Source organism: Malania oleifera, chromosome 2, assembly GCF_029873635.1.
Source record: "Malania oleifera isolate guangnan ecotype guangnan chromosome 2, ASM2987363v1, whole genome shotgun sequence".
NCBI lineage: Eukaryota > Viridiplantae > Streptophyta > Magnoliopsida > Santalales > Ximeniaceae > Malania > Malania oleifera.
Window position 1 is genome coordinate 88092667 of NC_080418.1, and position 20942 is coordinate 88113608.

General features: G+C 36.2%; 2 protein-coding genes across 10 annotated transcripts; one reads left to right on the plus strand and one right to left on the minus strand.

Moving 5' to 3' along the window:
• The first annotated feature begins 295 nt into the window (after positions 1–295).
• On the plus strand, positions 296–20695 carry LOC131149392 (phosphatidylglycerophosphate phosphatase 1, chloroplastic/mitochondrial). 9 transcript variants are annotated; one of them, XM_058099817.1, is made up of 6 exons: positions 296–1005; positions 1112–1189; positions 1421–1494; positions 1582–1689; positions 5135–5247; positions 19802–20695. In XM_058099817.1, the coding sequence occupies exons 1-6, from the start codon at positions 345–347 to the stop codon at positions 19809–19811; spliced, it is 1044 nt and encodes a 347-aa protein (XP_057955800.1). In that variant the 5' UTR covers positions 296–344; the 3' UTR covers positions 19812–20695. The 9 variants fall into 9 exon arrangements, with proteins under 9 accessions (XP_057955800.1, XP_057955794.1, XP_057955798.1 ...); XM_058099811.1 differs by lacking the exon at positions 19802–20695 and adding an exon at positions 18477–18908 and having other exon boundaries at positions 1567–1689; XM_058099815.1 differs by lacking the exon at positions 19802–20695 and adding an exon at positions 18473–18908.
• LOC131149395 (taxadiene 5-alpha hydroxylase) lies at positions 18067–20350 on the minus strand. The gene has a single exon (XM_058099820.1). The coding sequence runs from the start codon at positions 20348–20350 to the stop codon at positions 19331–19333; it is 1020 nt and encodes a 339-aa protein (XP_057955803.1). The 3' UTR covers positions 18067–19330.
• Positions 20696–20942: the final 247 nt, after the last annotated feature.

Below are 20942 nucleotides of genomic sequence, written 5' to 3' on the forward strand. Positions count from 1 at the left end.
GACAATTTTACTATAGAAGCATAGAGCATAAACTAACTCATGAAAAATAATTGACTGTAATACATGAATATTTTACTTTTAGTGTTAAATGGCTAAATGATAGTGTTGAAAACTTGACTTTATAATATCCCCATATTATACTCAAACTTTGATTTAAATTATGCAATTAATATTAATTCTTATGAATTTTAAAAAATTATGAAATGTCTATTTTTAAAGGGGCCTGGGGCCACTTCTGAACCGCAATGGTCCAAATCCATCTTCTGGATTTAAACTGGGAAGTGCAATGTTTATTCCCAAACGGAGATGTAACAAAATGAAATACTGAGAAATGTAGGTTAAAAATGCGGGCGGGCACTGTTGCTTCCTGGCCTGTTTGCTGTTACCCAAGTTCTAGCCGTCATCGTTCTAATCTGTCTTACAAGAGAACCATCATTCCTCTCTCGGCTTTCAAGATTCAAACCCAATGCAGAAACAGCTGTTACGTCACTCACACGACGGCAAATAGTTGCAGCAAGGAGCAAGGAAAGAAGAAAAAGAAGAAGAATGATTCACATCCATGTCACAAACACGTATTCTTAGAAGAACTGTACCCCTCTATTGGCGATAGCAGCCAAACAAGAAGTACCCAGGAGAAAGAAAGCGTAAAAGAAGAAGAAGAAGCAGAGAACAAGGTCCAGAACCGTGAGGTTATTTGCACAAACATGTGGTGGGCAGACTTGAGAGCAGCGTTGGGTCAGAGATTTAATTTGGAGGGAATCGTTTGTTCGGTGGGGGTGGTTGCGAGGCATCGGCATTTGGCGGTTCCCCACGTGACCGTGCCTGATATAAGGTACATTGATTGGGTTGAGCTTCGAAGAAGGGGTTTCAGGGGTGTTGTTTTTGACAAGGACAACACTATTACTGCGCCTTACGCTTTGACATTGTGGGGGCCTCTCGAATCTTCGATAGAGCAATGCAAGTCGGTGTTTGGAAATGATATCGCAGTGTTTAGTAACTCAGCAGGTAATTGCAGTCTGACCCATTTGAAAATTTTCTTGTTTTTGTTGATGCTGCGTTGTGATGTTGTTTCTTCAACTTGATGATTTATCTTTACGGTTTTATGAATCAGGGCTTCACGAGTATGATCCTGATGGCCGTAAAGCTGGAGCTCTGGAGAGGGCAATCGGAATTAAAGTAATAAGGCATAGTATGTGTGTTTCTTTTTCTTTATATGCAAATTAGGATCTGTTATTTTGAAAATCTGCAATTTATATATGTTCTGAATCAAATGGATGCTAGTTATAGTTCATGAGTGAATTGGACCTATTGCTTCATCTCACCTGGAAACCTGTGCTAGAACAGTTCAGGCTGTTATGTTTGTGGCATTTTTTTTAGTTTATCCTGCGTTTATTGTGTATATCTGTTTGTTAAATCGTAGGGGTGAAGAAGCCATCTGGAACAGCTGAAGAAATTGAGAAACACTTTGGTTGTGCATCGTCACTACTTATCATGGTATATATGACTAATAGAATGCTTAATGATCTTTTCAGATTTTGGTTTTGCATTATGAAAGGAAGAGCATAGTTATGTCTGCTGCAGGTTGGTGATCGGCACTTCACTGACATTGTTTATGGGAACCGAAATGGCTTTCTCACCATCTTGACTAAACCATTGAGCCTTGCAGAGGAGCCTTTCATTGTTAAGCAGGTTTGTTTTCCTTCGTTTAATCTCTTCTTTTTGGCAGCCTGAGGAATGTCCCAATGAAAAAGAAAGGGATAATATACATTTTTAAATATATGATATGAAGGTTGGAAGAATTGTAACTATAATAAATTAGTAATGGTACATTACACTGGAGTTTTTGATTCAGTTAGGTTGCTTTTTAAAATAAAATACTACAATAGGATTGTTTAAAAGCTTCTTACTGTAGTAGCTGTGTTGAACAAAATCGCATCTTGATAATGCGATTTCAAATTTTGAGACATCTGGGATCGGATCTTTAAGACAACCACAGCCACATGAAATCACGTCTTCACTTTTTTTTTTTTTTAATTATTATCTTTTTGAGTTTGCTGGCTTGCTCTTGGGTTGTCTCTTTTGCTTGTTGCGATGGATTGCTCTTAACACAGAGAGAGAGGAGATGTACGAGGGTCGGCCACTGCTTACAATGTGTTTACGAGTACTTGTGTCGAACAAAGTCACATCTCAAAAATGCAATTTCCAATTTTGGGACAACTAAGATTGGATATTTTAGATGACCGCAGCCACATGAAATCACATCTCAACTTTAATATTTTTTGGGTCAGTTTGGTGCCTTTCTCATGGGTTCTCTTGTGCTTGTGACAATGGATTTGCTTTTAGCATGGAGAGAGAGAGAGAGAGAGAGGGGTGGTTGGGTGTTGGCCGCTTCTTACAATGTGGCCAAGTCTCTCTTTAGTTATTAACCTTAGTTTTAAATTGCGGTAATGGGTAGCATAACGTAACGGTAATGGGTGTAACGGGAAGCGGGAGTAGCAGATGTTACATAATGGGTAGTGGGTGTAACAGTCATGAATTTTTTCAAGAACGCACAATCTTGTGCATATTAGTGCATTTGCATGTTTTAAGTTTTTAACTCTTCTTAGAAAGCGTTTTAGTATATTTTGGACCCTTTAGTTCAACTAAATTGTTTGGTAAGTGCAAGAAGTTTGCATTTGTTTTAAACCACCATTGATAGAAAAATTATGTGTGTGTGTATTTATACTTCCTCATTGTTCTTATGTGTGATAAATTCTTGTGTGTGCCAACTTAACAGATAAAACAAAATACATTATACACTCCATTCATCTATTAGACACATAAGACATATGAATAATACAAATATACAATAACTAGAAAAGAAAAAAGGTTGAAGTTGAAAAATATAGAACATAAATTTCAAATTCCTAATATTATCAAAATAAAATATTTTCCTAACAAGTTAGTATTTTCAAATTATTAATTAATTTGATTATTTAAAAAAATTGTAAATTTTGTGACATTGTCATCCTCATTATAATCTTTTCCCCCTCTTGCCACATAGTATATTGAGAATGATTTATGAAAGGGGGGGAAAACAAAAGTGAGAAGAAAAAGTAAAAAGTAAAATAAATTTTTTTGGCATTGCAGTCCTATAGCGGTTATGTAACAGCTGTAGTGGTCTACGTAATGGTTGCAGTCTATAACGGCCGCTACGACCGTGATTTTTCTTCCCTCCGATTTTGTGGTGTGTAACGGTATCAGTAACCCAAAAAACCAAGGCAATGGTGTTACGTAATGGTTGTGGTCGTTATTTAAAACCATGGGCAGTTATTGCATTGTCACTGCATCAAGCCGGAGTATTCACAAATAGGATTACTGTCATTTCTTGAAATCTGATTTCAGCAAAGTTATGGCTGTAGGTGACTTGAAATTGAGAGAGAGAGCTTGCAAGAAGTACTTATGATAAGTAATACCAAACTACTTTTAAATAAGTACTTTTCCAAGAAAGTGCTTTTCTATAAGTGGTTCCAAATGATCCCAATTCTTTAATTTCGCTTCCTCTCTCTCTCTCTCTCTCTCTCTCTCACACACACACACACACACACACACACACACATTTAAAGAAATAAAAAAATGGGGGGAAGAATGATCATGCTCTAAAACCTCTTTCTCTCATTCCCTCAGATACAGAAAATCGTTTTATTCTTGAATCTAGCTAAGCTTAATGCAGTGTGTCCAAAATACTGAAGTACTTATGATAAGTAATACCAAACTACTCTTAAATAAGTACTTTTCGAAAAAAGTCCTTTGCTCTAAGTGGTTCCAAATGATCCCAATTCTTTAATTTCCCCTCCTCTCTCTCTCTCTCTCTCTCTCTCTCACACACACACACACACACACACACACACACACATTTAAAGAAATAAAAAAATGGGGAGAAGAATGATCATGTTCTAAATCCTCTTTTTTTCATTCCCTCAGATACAGAAAATATTTTATTCTTGAATCTAGCAAAGCTTAATACAGTGTGTCCAAAATACTGAGTGCTTGGCTATTCCATATAATTTCTTCACAAACTTCAGCTTCCCTTCCCCATTATGAACTTCATAGAACTACTATTTTGGGATCAAGAATGTTTGGAGCAACACTGATAGGTTCCCCAATTGGTACTTATTGATTAAAAACCATCGTAGATATTTGATGCATCGTCTAGCTTATAGTCAAAAAAGGATGTGCATTTAATTATGGGAACATTTAAGGGCAATGTGGCTTCTGGCTGGATGAAGTTACTGATATCAATGTTAAACATTGGGTTGCTATTAAAAAAATGTTAAATATAGGGATTAGATATTCATGTCAAGATATATTTTGGGTAAAGTCAAGGCTAATTCATAATTAAATTATTTGAATTGTGATATTTTTTTATCTTATTCCTAAGAGCATTTTGAAAGTCATTCCATATGTTGCATGTGAGTTATTTATAGGATCACTTACTGGAGGACACCATTTGGGTTCTATATTAGTTTTTGGGATTAGTCCAATTCCTGCGGTGACTTAATTATTTTTACCACATGGGTTTGAGTTGCAGAAAAAGGCTGTGTACATGAACCCCACTTAGTCTCTGACCCTGCTATGGTAGGAGCCTTATCATTATTTACCTCATTTTTATTTCTCAATGACCTTTTTTTTTTATTATTATTATTTTTTTTAAATTTGATGCGCTGGTCAGGGTTAATCTAATGGCATATAATTGCCATCAAATGCTATGCTAAGTAAATTGAATTTCATTCCTGTAGCGCATCCAAATGTTTTTTTTTCCCTTTAAAATAATAAAATTTTGCACTGCTGCTACGTATGTTATAAATATTTTCATGGTTGAAGAAATTTATGAAACTCATGCAAATGTGGTCAAGTCATGTTGTGCAGAATTCTTTTTAATAAAAATTTGCACTGCTGCTTTGTATGTCATAAACGTTTTCATGGTAGAAGAAAAATTTATGGAAGTCAAGTAAATATGGTCAACCCATATTGTGCAGAATATTTTTCTATTACTTTTGGTAAAGCATTTCCTTCCATTTCATTGGCGTTGAAGGTGTGTATTCATCTTTTTCTCTTAAAATTTAATTGATTGCAATAAAACAAAATTCTACAGTTGAGGAAACTAGAAGTTTTCCTTGTGAATCAATGGTCTCAGAGAGGACTGAAGATTACCAGTCACATTCGATTGCCAGATGCCCTTCAATGTGTCAAAGATCCACCACCTCTGTAAGAAATCTTGTGCATATATGCAAAATCAGTTGTATTTGTTACAATTGATGAGCCTTTTTAATGTATCATTATCTATGTGAACACGTGAAACTTTATCTTTGTTGATTGGTGAACTATTAACTTGCAAAAAATGTGGAGTTGAACATTTTGGGAGATATATTGTGCAAAAAAACGAGAAACCAAGTAAATTTGCGTATTAACTTCCAAATTTAGATTCAACGCCTATTTCTATTGGTCCAGTGGCCAGGTAAAAATGCAACTAAGCAAGTTGCCTTCTTGATTTGATAGGCCTGATTTTGTTTTTTCCATTTTGATCAGCTACTCATATCATTATTTATTGATTTTGCATAGTGTGGCCTATTTCTCTCCTTAATATTTGGAGGATTTATAGTTAAGTTTAGTAACTTTAGTTCAATAATGTTTATTCCTAGGAATTGAGTGGTAACAAGTGATTTGATCGCTTACAAATGAAAATGTTTTTTTGTAAAACAAATAATAATACAACAATTTTATTGAGCCATAAGGAGTAGACGAAGAATCATGATTCCCAAATTTCATAGTGGGAAAATCTATTCCTATCCTATTGCATGTTGGATCGAATAACAGAAACTTTTGCACGGGTGAATTTTTTTTTAAAGTATTATATTTGTATGCAATTTTTATTCCCATTGCATTTTAGTCCATTCTATTCCTTGAATTGACATTTCAAGAACCATTCCAAGAACCAAATGTGACCTTCTTCATACACATGCACACACATACACCTGAATATATGTGTGTTTTGTGCGCACGCGCATGCACACCCCCCCTCCCCCCTCATCCCCCAGGAAGTTGGTTAAAGCTAACTGGAAAATATTTTCTCATAATTCATGATATTAGTTCTAGAGAAGACTGTAAATGACCTAGAAAAATAAATAAATAAATAAATAAAAGAATTCATGAACCACAGGTTGCTGGTTCATTGAAATAATTTGGGGGCTACAGTTCACTAATTGAAACTTTCTCCATAATGACTGAATTTCTAGAAAGTAGTAAGACTGCTTTGGGATTGAGACAGACCTCTTATCTCCAACAACTGATTTTTTTCTTTTTTTCTTTTTTTCGTGTTCATGTATCAGTTGACGAATTAGCAACTCACTGGCAGTTAATGCATGCCCTAAACCTCTTACAGAACATCTGTAACCTATGTGATATAGAACAGAAAAGAAAGGAAGAAGAGTAGTGCTGTACCTAGGGGGGAAGATGAGGGTAAGTTCTGTAGGTGGAGGGAAAGAAGAGCAGCGGGGATTCTGTATTAAAATTGATAATAAGTTCCAATATATCACCCTAATATTAAATTGTGGAATTTTTTTCATGAAATTTTGGGAGTTTTAAAAGGAAATCTGGTTTCCATTTCCATTTTGCAAACTTTTGTCTGAAATATCAGGAAACTTTAAGATTTTAGGAATATCAGCAGAAATTTGAAGCATATGGGCCGGAATTTCGAAAATTTAAAAAAAAAAAAAGAGAAAGGAGAAAATTTTGGAGTTTTCCATTTGGTTTCTAAATTATTCTTGATCATATATTTCAATATTTGCCAAAGTTTCATCCCTAATTTATTATAAGTTGTGTTTCTTTAAATTAAAATCAAAGTCTGTAGAATTTGTTGTTGAAATTTTTGTAAATTGAGACCCTTTGAATTTTTGTTAGAAATCAAAATTTTAGTCATTGCATATAGCTACCAGATGTATTTATACCTGTAGAGTTAACAAAAATACATAAATAACCCAATTGAATAGCAAGTTTACAATGAACATGAATAGCAAGTTAATAATTCAAATTACTCATGGCAAGTTTTTTCAGATATTAATAGAGGAAGGGGAGTACAAAGATATGAGAAGTCCTCACTACTAAATAAAAGCAAAACCAACTATGGGAAACCAATAACAAAGCTAAAAGGTCCAACCAATCCTTCTGAATGTCAGAGAATGCTGCATTACCAAACCACCCAGAAGCAAACAGCCACAAATGATGCCAAAAGGGCAACCCTATCCTAACTAAATCATAGCCTTTGCAAGTTTAATGGAGACCAACCTATATGTGAAGAAAGGGAATGTTATTTTGCTTAGAAGAGTACTAAATTCTTTGGTCAAGATTGAACAAGGTTGTATTCAAATAGATACGAAGAAGGTGAAAGCTATTCATATGTTGAAGGAGAACAACCTATCTTTGAAGAAAGGTAATGTTCTTTTGCTTAGAAGAGTACTAAATTCTTTGGTCATGATTGAACAAGGTTGTATCCAAATAGATATGAAGAAGGTGAAAGCTATTCAGGATTGGAAGATGCCAACAACAATCAAGGAGTAGCATTTCCTTTCTTGAACTTGCTAACTATTATTGCACGTTCGTTGAGGGGTACTCTTGGACTGCCTTATTAATTGATTTGGTGAAGAAGGGTCATAAGTGAGCTGGACACAAAAGTGCCATGAAGCCTTTGAAAACCTAAAGGAAGCCATAATAAGCTATTAGGTACTTGCTCTTCTAGACATTGTGAAGCCTTTCGAGGTGCAAGCTGATGCATCAAAAAATGTCCTTGGTGGAGTCATGTTACATAAGGGACATCTTGTTGCGTAATAGAGCCGTAAGCTTAGTGAAGCTGAGTTGAAGTATGCAACTCAATGGAAGGAGATGCTAGCATTTACTCATCTTTGAGTGTGGTGACATTACTTGCTTTGGTCTAACTTCGTGCTAGTGATGGATAACTTGGTTATCCACTTAGCAGCCTCGTTGGCAGGACTCCTACTAGAGTTTGGTTTCTTATTTGAGCACAAGGTGGGGCAGATGAACTAGGTTGCAGATGCACTAAGTAAGAAGGCCGACTTGTGGCTTGACAACCAATTACTCAACAATAAGTTACATGACCACAACAATGTGTGAGCCCATTAAGGAACCTCTTTTTTTGGGATAAAAAAGAAGGTGTATTAGATAGAGAAAAACAAGTTAAAATGAAAGAGGACAAGAAGTCCACCCCAAACAAAATAACATAAAATAAAATGAAAAAATAAAAAGTAAAAATTTACAATTAACAATTAACCAAGGAATCCCCCCTTCAATCATTTTCCTTCATAATTCACCGAACACTTCAAGTTAGCTAATTATCTTTGACCCTTTTTAGCTCTATTTTTACACCCATCGTAACACACTTCGTTCCTCCAAGATCACAAATATTTTAATCCTATTTATTCGTAAGATCTAGAACTTCTAAATCCTTCCTTGAACTTCTAAGTAAAATTGATTTTACACCTATTAATGAACCTTGTCACCAAGTTGCCCAAAGCCTTGTGAAGTTGGTGGAAGAGCGTAAAGCATGTTAGTTCTGATTAGAAGATGATTTACTATTGACACATGATAACCAGATGGTGACCTGACGATGACATTGTTGCAGGAGTTTCATGACACCATGTGTGTAGGTCGCTTAGGATGGTATCGGACTTAGGCATTGTTGAAACAGAGATATTACTCACACATGTGAGATGAGGTGGTTAAGTATATCTAGATGGTCTTATCAGCTCACAGAGCAAGGTCAAGTGGGAGAACATTGTTGGACTGTTGGAGCTTCTTCAAGTAAAAATGATACTATGAGTGTTTCACTTGACTTTATTACCAACTTGTTAGGGACTTGAGGTCCATACTTGTGGATGTAGACAATTTTTCAAAGTGTTGTACTTTCATACTAGCATAGAGAGATTCAATGGGCTGCTAGAAGAGTACTTGTGCTATTTCATTACTGCCAACCAAATGAATTGGATTTAGCTATTCGACGTTGCTCAGTTCTGTTTCAATGCCCAAAATAGCTTAACAACTAAGAAGATTCCTTTTGAGCTCATTATAGGCATCCAATTTTACCTTGCATAGTGGATCTATGAGCGTACATTTTCACCAAAGAATGGAGATAGAATGTAGAGATTGCCCAAGCCTATTGGAGAAAGCTGTTGATAAAGAAGTAGGCAAATCAAGGGAGAAGATCATTGCACTTTAAAGTCGGTGATTTTGTGCTTCTTGGCTCTATCAAGAATAGATTAAGCCACTATAGGGTTGAGATATGAGACTACTTTGCAAATATAGAGGACTAGTCCCCATCTTGGCCAAAGTTGGGAAGGTATCTTGATTGAACCTTTGGCCTCGATGAAGGTGCACCCTAAGCCATTCATGGCCGACATGGAAGATCTATCCTGAAGTTAGTTAGCTAGTGCACCACTGAAGACCTCGCAACCTGGCGCACCAAGAGTTGAAGAGATCCTTGCAAAAAACAAGTTCACGTCATCAAGACAAAAGCACAAGTTCTTACTAAGGCAGAAGGGTTTCGAAAATGAAGAAAGATGTTAGTGGAAGACGTGCAATCGTTTGTGGATAAAGTTGACGAGTAATTAGCATCAAAGTCTATGAGGGCGTTGACCACATTAAGTGGGGGAGAATTTCACGAGCCAAGCTTGTTCAAAGCCTTATGTTTGCCTGTGATTGATTGTCTTGCGCACATTGGGTAGCTAACCATTATGTGAAGACTAGTATACAATTTCTTCTTTGGGTAGAGTAATGCCTTGGAGGAAAAGGGGTTGGTCATATTGATGTTTCCTTGTGCTAAAAAAAGGTTGCATAAAAAGCTTTTTAGGGGGAGGGTGAGTGTTCATCAATCATTTAAAATTCATTAGCTATTGTAAATTTATTTAGCCTACATGTTTCCCTTGCTAAATTTGAGTTGAATGGATGTTGCTTTATGCTTCGTTGTTTGACTTGTGTTTTCTTGGTTATTGCTTCCACTTAATTTGTATCCAATGCTTGTGAACTTGTTCTTGTGGTGAATCCGCATTTTACTTTTAGATGACTAGTTAAGATTTTGTGCTACAACAATTGGCGCATGGCATTTCCTGTAGTGTGAATTGTTTGGCCCATGACACCTAGGTACAATAAAGCACAACTTGCTACAGCCATAAAGCCCCTCTTAATGCTAAGATCTAAATTAATGCATACCAGTCCACTCTTGGACATTTTGATCTTCAACCTCAAAGTCTTATAAAAAAATTCTTAACAAAATGAGGACCTTTAGGAGCTTCCCAACATTATCCTCCAAAAAGGGGACATCTTAACTTCCTATCTCTCAACTGATAAGTCTTTAATTACCCCTAATTGTTCAAAATGCGATTTCATCCTACTTAAACATGAACCAACAATGTCAGCCAAAATGGAGGCATGGAGGCAAGAGATCCCCTTTCATTAACCCCTGAGAAGCCCTAGCGCACACCTTAGGATGCCTATTCACAATGACAGGCATTTGTAGGTCTTAAGACACCCTTTTATCTAGTTCTTCCACACTGGTCCAAAATTCTTCTTACTTGCCACTTTGTCTAAAAATACCGGATTCACCATGTCATAAGCCTTTTCCAAATCCACTTTGAAAATCACTCCTTTCCTATCCTCCTCGCACCCTCAACCACCTCATTATCCACCAAACATCTAAAATTTTTCCATCTTTAGTAAAAGCAGACTGCGGCATTATCACTCCTTCATAACCTCTCTAATTCTCTTGCATAAAACTATTAGGATCTGGAGCTTTATCCTATCCATTTTAAACACTGCCATTTTTAATTTCTTTCAATTTCAACGGCCACTTTAACCATATAGCCTTATTTGCTCCCATGGGGCTCCAATCAAGTTCCTCAATCACCAATCTATTTTGATAATCCTTCGTATATAAAGCACCTTTCAGAATCTCAAATTTGTTTTTGATCCCTCACAAGACTTCCTCAATCATGCTCCAATTCCTTAATAAAAACTTTTCCTCCTGCTGTGGACTACTCTATGAAATAAACTAGAATTAAAATTCCCCTATTGGAGGACCACCTACATCTTTTAGGCTGCCCATTTGGCAAATTTATTGTAGGCATAGATTTAGGAACTTGTGTTTATATTAGACATTGAAATTAGAATAACTTTCCCAAGAAGGGGGGGGGAGGGGGGTGAATTGGATTATTTAAAAATTTAACCTCTTTTCAATTTCTTACTTGTTTTAATGCAACAACAAGAAAGTAAATCAAATAGCTTATGATCACAACCAAATCACACCACAAAGCATTGAAAAATTAAAAACACAATCCAACCAACCAAAGTATAAAAATCAATCAGTCATTCAAGAATTTCTTGCTTTTTTGTAGCAGCCCTGTAGTTGTTTGCAAACCCTGCTTTGAATGAAATTTTATTGCGCTTCTCTTAATCAAGATTTCCGCAAACTAACCAATGTACTCCCTTGTGGGTTTCCGCAAACGGATAATTAAAAAATACTTTCTAAAATCAAGAGTCTTCTTTGAATTTGGATTTTAAGCCCTGCAACCTGCACTTAGCATGCACAAAAATATATGGTGCAGAAAGTAAAGAATAAGGAAGAGAGAAGAACACCGAAATTTTACGAGGTTCGGCTTATCCATAGCCTACGTCCTTGCCTTTGGCAAACTACCAAAGGATTCCACTAGCTTAGTTCCTTTACCGGGCGGAACAACACCTTTACAACCACTCCTTCAAGTAGGCTAGAGCCCGCCTCTCCAAATGATTTTCCCTCTTCTGGTCAACGATCCAACAAGCCTGGAATCGTCCAATAATTACAAGAGAAACAGGAAGTAGATGTGTACAAAGAGTGCTCACACACAGAGCTGATTAGTACAATTCAAATCTATATACTTCAGAATTTAAATATCAAAGATGAAATACAATTCGAAGCTCAAGATTAGAATTCACCAAGTCCCTTTTTCTCCAGATAAGAAATCAGTATGTAGAACTCAAGGATTGATGATCAACACTTTCAGAATGTCAACATTTTTAGATTGCAAGTGGTTAAGCAAGTAGTGACTTTGAATGCAAGAGAGCTTAGAGCAGATTTTTTAATTCTCGGCGTGATTCAATTTGTAAAACCATGTATTTATAGGACAAAAAAGTTAGTTTCATGCTACCCAAGATTACTTGGAGTGTTTCCCAAGTTTTAGGAAAATTTGGAGCACAAGAAACCATTTTTAAAACATTTAAAAATTTAAAAAAATTGACCGTTAATAGTGTTCAGACGACTGAACCTTCGGGGTCAGTCTTCTGAAGTTCCTTAAAGCTTTGAAAATATTGAACTGAACACAGGGTCAGACGTCTGAAGTTAGGGTTTAGACTTCTGAAGTTTCAAGTTCAAACGACTGAAGTCAGAGTTCAGTCATTTGATGTGCTTCTGCCTGTTTCTGTGTTTCACCAATAAATCTTCAGATGACTGAACTTAATCTTCGGTCTTCTGAAGTAATTCTTCAGACGACTGAGCTTAAACTTCAGTCTTCCGAAGTTGACTTTTCAGTCTTTTGGGCAGTGACTTCGGTCTTCTGAACTTTCCATTTTCTGGTTTTTTCATTTTAGTTTAAAAAATATGTTTTGCTCTCTTTTTTTACTCTTTATAAAACTTTTTCTGGGGTTTTAAAATAGGTCTCTAAGTCCACGTATTTCCCCTAAAGAGCTTCAAATGATATTTCAATAGATATTCAACTTTGAAGTACTTACATTGCTCATCTTAAAACCTTATACTCTTAGCTTAAAATCTTCTATGACATGGTCACTTTAAAATCCCTTGGACTTTAGCTTGAGCTGGTTTTAGATTCCTCATGCATTGATCAATCTGGTGTTGCTTTGAGCTTCTCTTGGATCACTTGAGGAATATAGCTTGATGGTCCATAATGATCCTTATTGTCAAACCTGAAACATTATTACTCAACCATTCCAAGTTAGATTATCTTTTGTTTGTTATCACCAAAATTGATTGAGAAACTCAGTTAGGCCAACAGATATATTCGTATTGCATAATTTCTTGTTTTGTTGAGTGTTTTTCTCCTTTTTCTTCCTCCTTCCTCCTCCTTCCTTCTTCTTTCTGTCTCTTTCTGTTCTTTCTTTCTACTCTTCTTTGTTCTCTCTGCTGTCCAGCTGCCTATTTTCCTTCTCTTCTTCTTTGCTCTTCTCTTCTCTTCTCTTCTTCTCTTCTTCTAGTTTTCTCTCATAATTCTCTCTCTGTTTCTGATATTCAGTTGCTATCCTACATCAACTTGGTATCAGAGCCAAACTGATTCCCCACATTCTTCCTCTGTAATTGTATACTTCCTCTTTGATTTTTTCCTACAATCATTCTTGAAGATCAAAATCAATGCAATTCACTTCCAGTTTTTTCTGACATTGCTTTCGAACTAGATAAGTTCAGCGTCTAAGTTCAGAAATTGCTGGAAAATCTCAGAAAACTGAAGCACTGTTCATCTGCAACTTTAAAAAACTACAGTTTTTCCCCTCAATTTCAAACCCTAATTTCTAACCAACATTTCACAACACTGTCCACACCATTGAAACACCATCTCCTGAAGGTTCATTGCCATTTGATTATCAAAGGACCCATATGCACTGACTAAAAACTTTCCCGGATAACCCTTTTCAGAATCCCACATTGCTGAAGGTTTTTTTTTGACCCAACACCACCATCAGTGAAACCACCAGCCCCTGATATGCCACCAGGTGGAATTTCATCGTCAGAGGAGTCTCACCGGTGGTGCATGTGCCCCACATGCTGGCAACACATGTGAGGAAGCTTTCAGAATCTCTCTTCCTCTTTCTCGACTCATGAGAAATTGCTTTCAGCTGCAGTAATTTTTTTTTTTTTCCCCTCTGAGATTTTGAAGCTAAATAGAGGGTGACTCAAATGTTAATGTATGGTACCTGTTTTTGGAGGATACTCTCAAAGTCAACACTGGATTCAAGCCTATTTGGTGCTGTTTTAAGGCTGTTTTATGAGGATTTGAGAGATTAGGAGTTAAACAATTGTATGACTATGCTGAGAGCCTGCTAATCATTGTAATTTGTGTTCAAAACCTTCAAAGGTAACGAAACTCTCCCATTATCTTGATTAGTCCTAAAGAGCAAGCCTAAGTAAAGCTTGTGAGGGTGTGCATGCTAATTCATCTCATAAACTATAGCCAATACTTTTAAAAGAAATAAACCAATTAAAAAGATATATATAGTTTAAAAGATCATATTGGTTTAACATTTGAACTCATCAATATTTGCTTGATTCTTTAAAGTCCCCAGCATAGTAATCAAACGGTTATTATGCGTAAACTGGGATTTTATACCTTGAGCGCTATCAACAAAAAATTTAGTGTCTCTAATTTAGCACTATATAAACTCATTTAGTCAACACTTATTCCTTTTTGCCTAGGTATGTTTAAATCTACCTAATTCCTATCAAATCCTAGGTTCTAAGGAGCCAATAGTCTAAAATTTAGGTTATTTGCTTTGGCACCCATTCTTCTTTAGGTCCCAAGGGGTTGATCTTCTTAACTACTCATTCTAGCTTTCTTTCTTTGCCTTTTGCACCTCTAAAAGGGCAAGAATAATGAACGTGACCTTTCATTTCACAATACAAGCAAGTTTTGTTTGCATGTGAAGGTTTTGTCTGGTTAATCCTATTTTTACTCGATAAGACATTATTATGGGATTTAATGGAGGAACCATAAATTAAATTCTTTTTGCAAGATCTATTTCTTTGGGTTCCTAAGGGCTTATTAAAGTTTTCTTTTCCTTAAATCATTTTCCCATAATCTTCATTTTTCTTTTTCAAGAGGATATTTTCTTTTAAGGTATTTTCAAATTGAAATTTTAAATCTTCGGTATATGCAATACACTCTTCATTTTGCCTTTTCAAGGAACTATTTTCTTCTTTCAAGATGGAACAAAGACAAGGTTCCTTTTGTTTGCATTTTGACAATTTATCTTCCAAATTTTTGTTCCTTCTTTTCATCACAACTAATTTTTTGTACAACTTAGTGCATGTTATCTCTAATTCATCATAGGTAAGTTCATCGTCATCGGAACTTACCTCCTCTTGTTTGTTAGCCATGAAGCACAAGTGTGCTTCTTCCTCTACTTTATCTTCGGTGGAAACTCCATCGATGTCATCCCAAATAGTAGCATTCATGGCATTATAATCTTCTTTTCTAAATTTCCCTTTGTGTTTGATCAAGGGACAATTCGTTATTATATGCTCAGCCTTCTTGCAATTGTAGCACCTAATGTTATCATTTTTGCTTGTTTCCTCTCTTTTAGTTTGCTTACCAAACTGTGGTCTTTTTACTAGGAATTTCCTAAATTTTCTTGTGAGTGATTCTATATCATCTTCACTATCTTCATCTTCTTCTAGCATTTCTTTGTATTTTGAACTAGTTGATTTTAATGCAATACCTATATCTTTCTTAGGCTTCTCAAGATCCAAAGTCGTGTTTTTCTTAATTTCATAGGTCATAAGTGACCCAATTAACTCATCAAGTGTGACTTTGGTTAGATCTTTTGCTTTCTCAATGGCTATTGATTTTGCATGCCTTGACTCGGGTAAAGATCGGAGAGCTTTTTGTACATTACCCTCCATAGAATAAGTTCTACCGAGTGCTTTTAATCCATTTGTGATGTGTGTGAACCGAGTGAACTTGGATGTGATTTATTCTCCCTCATCCATTTTAAACATTTCATACTCATTAACTAGCATGTATATTTTGGACTTCTTAACATGAGATGTACCTTCAAATGTGATTTCAAGCTTATCCCATATTTCTTTTACGGTTTCACATCTGCAAATACGATTGTATTCATCGTCACTCAAAGAACAATAAAGAAAATTCTTGGTTTTAAAGTTAAATTGTACTAACCTTTTTTTTGTGCTTGACAACTCTTCTATTTCTTTTGGTTCCCTTTCTTCATTTTTGAAGATGTAGTCTCTCTTTGTAATGACCTGCCACATCTCAAGATTATGTGATTGAATGAAGATCGTCATTCGATTCTTCCATGTCGGGTAGTTGGAGTCGTTGAACATCGGTGGTTTGGTCACGGATTATCCTTGGGAAGAGGTGTCCACTATATACGCCATTTGATCGTTACGCTCTGGAAATTACTCCAATAATGCAAGCGCCTTGCTCTGATACCACTTGTTGGCCCTGAAGTAGAGTCTAGAGGGTGGGGGGGGTGTGAATGGACTCTTTTGGGTATTTGTGTTTTTCTCTACAAAATAAAATCTTGGCAAGATACAAGTAATTATATCACAATATATAAAATATAAATCATGCACAAGACATAAATAAAAGAGTAGGGAAGAAAAGCTTGACAAACAATTTTGATGTGATTCAGCCTCTTGCTTACGTCCACGCCTTGAGACATACTTAAGGATTTTCAATCCACTATCCAAACTCTTTCACTGGCGGAGAAGCCTTTACACAACAAGGGAACAAATCCCTTAATGCTCACTAAGAGCCTTCACGGGAACAAATCCCTTTGCGCTCACCAAGAGCCTTTAAACCATGGTTCACTAAGAACCTTTGGCAACTCGGTTCACCAAGAACCCTTTGCAACAAGAAAATGAATTACAATGACAATGCTCCTTGAATGAGTTGATATTTGATACAATAAGAACCTCACACTAATATCTCAAGTAATGAATCAATACAAGAGAAGAGAACAAGAGAGATTTTGGGCACTTGAGATGATGAACTAAATGCAAAGTGCTTGTGAATGATAATCTAATGATGTTAATCACTGAAATCATCTTTAAACAAGCTTTTGGGCTTGTATTTATAGGAAAATGGGCAAACTAGCTGTTTTATGGCCATTGGGCATTTTATATAAAAAACTATTTTGAAAACTAGCCGTTTTTCGCCCGTTGGTGTTTTGTTTCCATCTCAAACCGTCGACTGTTTTTACCTGAAAGTCTTCAATATGAAAGTTATGAGATTTTTCCTTAGCTTTTTGTAGATATCAAGATTGCCCCTTTTCAAAGTCTTCTAGCAAAAGTTATGCTCCAAATACTGAAGGATGTTCATGAAATTTGAAAGGTGCATAAACCCAACCAGAACCAAGTTTATAACACTAATATGATCTAAAACTTGTCCTATATAAAAATACATTTAAGTAAATGATATTTTTATAAAACTCTTGTTTTGACTTTGAAAGCTCATGAGTGCTGAACTTATGATTTGGTGATATCCTATGTACTCTTATGTTCTAGTATGCGTATGCAATTTGCTTAACTCTTGCTCAATAAACATGTGTGAAACAAAATTACAAGAGTTACAACAAATACTACCTCAAACACTCCTCATTACATATGTTTTTATATTAGCTTTCATTGGTATGTGCTTGAGCTCTTCCATTTGAGTGTCCTCTTGATCTTTGCCACTCGAATGTCTACTCGTTCCGATCTTTGCCTTTGATCCAGTACTTTCGTCACTTGTACCTATATTAAACATGATCTGCAAAGATAGGATACACTTGGAACTACAAATAGGTTAATATCATCAAAACACATTAAATATGATTATGTATCCACTAAGGCTATCATTGTCACGTATAAGTGGTTAAAAAGCTACCCTTCATTGCTTCTCAAAATTCACTTAAAAAGTTTTCAAAAAAAAAAAAATTGGTTCGGGAATAGCACTTTTTGCAATAAGTGCTTGTTGTAGTACAAGTCAAACATTGCTTTTATGTAGAAGTTCTTATTTTAAATGATAATTGTTTTAAGAACTTTTTTTTAGTGCTCCCAAGCAGGCTAACTTGCATCAGATCGTAAAATTGTCATTCAAAATTTAGCACTCAAGAGTGTGAATTGAACTGATTTTTCTTATCAGCACAAAATATTGGATGTAATGCTGAAGTTTTGATGGCTGTCAGATTACCACTTTACCTAAAAGTTTAAGCTGTTAGGTTGTGGACCAACAATGTATATAACAATGTATATCAAGCTTTAATACTCCCCTGCACTTGCAGCCCGACAACATGTAGAGAGATAAACACACATTAAATTTTTAAATGCCACAGAATAAATGCGAGCGACGAGGCTAGAACCCAGGACCTCCTGGTAGCCAGCTCTGATACCATGTTATATTACCACTTTACGTAAAAGCTTAAGATGTTAGGTTGTGGGCCAACAATGTATATCAAGCTTTAATAATGGCTAAGGCAGTTAAAACATTTGCTACCAATTTATTTGCATGTTTCATTTGATTGAATGGCTCATATGTACTCCTTGAAGTTAATGTGTACAGTGCAAACAACTAATCATTCTGTGTTTTTATTGATGCCTTGGAGAAATTTTTACATTCTCTTGCTTTATTGATGCTTTGGATAAATTTTAATGGGCATTCCATAGGAAGGAAATGGAAGGGGATCCATGATGATCGGCTCATCAGAGTAGATTAAGGACCAGTCATAACGGATTGCAACAAAATGCATGAAGATGAGGATATTCAACTTAGCTAGTTGATACCCTGCACACATCCTTGGTCCCCCTCCAAATGCAACAAAAACATATGGTGGAACAGACTCCTCAAACCTACTTGGATCAAAACTTTGTGGAACTGGAAAATGCTCTGCGTTGTAATGGGTTCCGTATGTTGTCCACAGTACCTGCATAAATCCCAAATAAATGTCTTAGCAAGTTGTAATTTACTAATTAGGTACTGTGTCATGGAGTCCCTGAGATGCACAATTCCATTCCAAATGTAGACTGGAATGGATGGAATCATTCTGTAAAACCCATTTGACGTTTCACTCAAATAAATAAATTACTTGCTTCTTTTAAAAAAGTACTTTTCCTTGTTAAGTTATTAAGACAAACATTAGTTATTTAACACAAGTCACATAAGTCATTTTCACATTATCCCAAACATTCCGTAATTTTAAAATATATTCCGCACCTTCCATCCCTTTGGGATGATGAACCCTTCATATTCAATGTCAGTAGTTGCTTTCCTGAATGAACCAAAGATTGGAGGGAATAGTCGCATGCTTTCACGAGCAACTTGCCAGGTATATTTCATCTTTTTCACATCTTCTAGCGTTAGATTTTTGCCTGTTTTATTGCGAACGATGTTGGCATGTTCTGTAAGGATAGGGCTAACTTTTCAAATTAGTAGGAATATGCAGACAAAAAATGCGTACTATTGCATTGTTTGATGTTAAATTGTTGTTAATGATGAGTTTGCAAAATGTGAATGCTTATATTAACTCAAATACCTTGAAGTAGGAGAGAATAGCAGTTTGGATGATCAGCCAACATTCTGAATACCATTGCAATGGCAAAAGAAGTGGTGTCATGGGCTGCAAACACTAGTAAAACCACATTATCAACAACCTCGTCCTCACTGATTTCCCCTCGAATCAGTGCTGCGATCAACCGGTAGAGCAACATCCCACCTTCTTCTTCTCCCATCCCATCTTCCATCTCCTTCCTCTTCTTTCTTACTATATCAACTAACCTCCTTTCTATCTCTTGCCGTGCTCTCTTTGCCCTTGAAAACTTGGAGCCAGGAAACCTAACAGGGGGAGCAAAAACCCCTTCCAAAACACTCTCAAACATTTCCAATGTTCCTGGCTCTACATTGATCCCTAGCAAGCACTCAAACATGACGGTAAATGTCAAAATTTTTGCAGAATGGTAGAGGCTAATCATGTTACTGTTTTGCCACTTTGTATCCAGGTGCCAATGAACTGAGTCACAGATTTTGGGCACTAAAGTCTCAAGGCCAGCGTAGTTTAGGCTTGTGGCTATAATCCCCCGAAGGCAGCGATGCTGCTCTCCTTGTTTTTCCATGATAGAGTGCTTGCCCATGAGCTGAACTGATGCTGAAGGCCATGAGCTGATCACCAACTTGAACTCATTCGACATGAAGAAGCGGTTAGCTTTGGCTCCACTGACCACTATGGTTGGAGACCCCAGTAGCCTTGTCTTAAAGATTTTTCCGTATTTAGTGATCCGGGGTTGAACAAACTCCTCAAACAATTGATTTTTACGTTGAGCTTTGTAGAACTCCATTGTTTCCCCAATCCAAGGTAGGCCCATTGCGCCTGGTGGTAGCTGCTGCTTGTTCCTGCCTTTATTCCCCTCCCTGTGCATCAAGAATAAGATGGTGACCATGGCTGCCAAGAAAGAGAACAGACAATAAAGAACACATCTCGCATCCATAGCCATTGATTGCACAAAGAATGACTTAGCAGGGAGAATTTGTGGCTTTAGCAGTTTTGTCATAACAAGTCTGCTGATTTATACGAGGGCAGGTGATGAAAGGAACAAGTTTTCACTAAGTCAGACCTAGTTAATTGTTTAAAGTCAACCATCAGATGTCAGAACAATTTTTTTTTTTTGTTCATTATATTAGCGTGTTGTTTGTTTAAATTTGTTTGCGAAATGTATTTAAGTGAAGTGTTAGGCCTGACTCCGCTTATTTTTGGGGGAAAAAAATTCCTGAACCAGGTCATGGGCCTCAGCATGTGCGAACATCCATTGATAGCCCTTCCAAAATCTAGGCATCGCCCTTGCAAAACTACATGTGCATCTGAAAGTTTTAAGGATTATAGCTTTTTCTTTTCGTCAGAGTCAATCTTCCCAAATTGTTAATTACCACAGGATCCCAACATATCTGCTGTCTTCAGTACTCTATTCGGAGATGTATCAGTTCCCACAGCAAGTCAAAGTGCGGATGATAGGATTTTAAAAATTTTAGATGGGGAATTGTCCATCAGATGTGGATCAACGCCAGAAATATATTTTTATGGATAATTTTGTTCTGGATATATATAGGCCGTTCCAATGCGAAATTTAAAAAATTAATAAGAGAAAT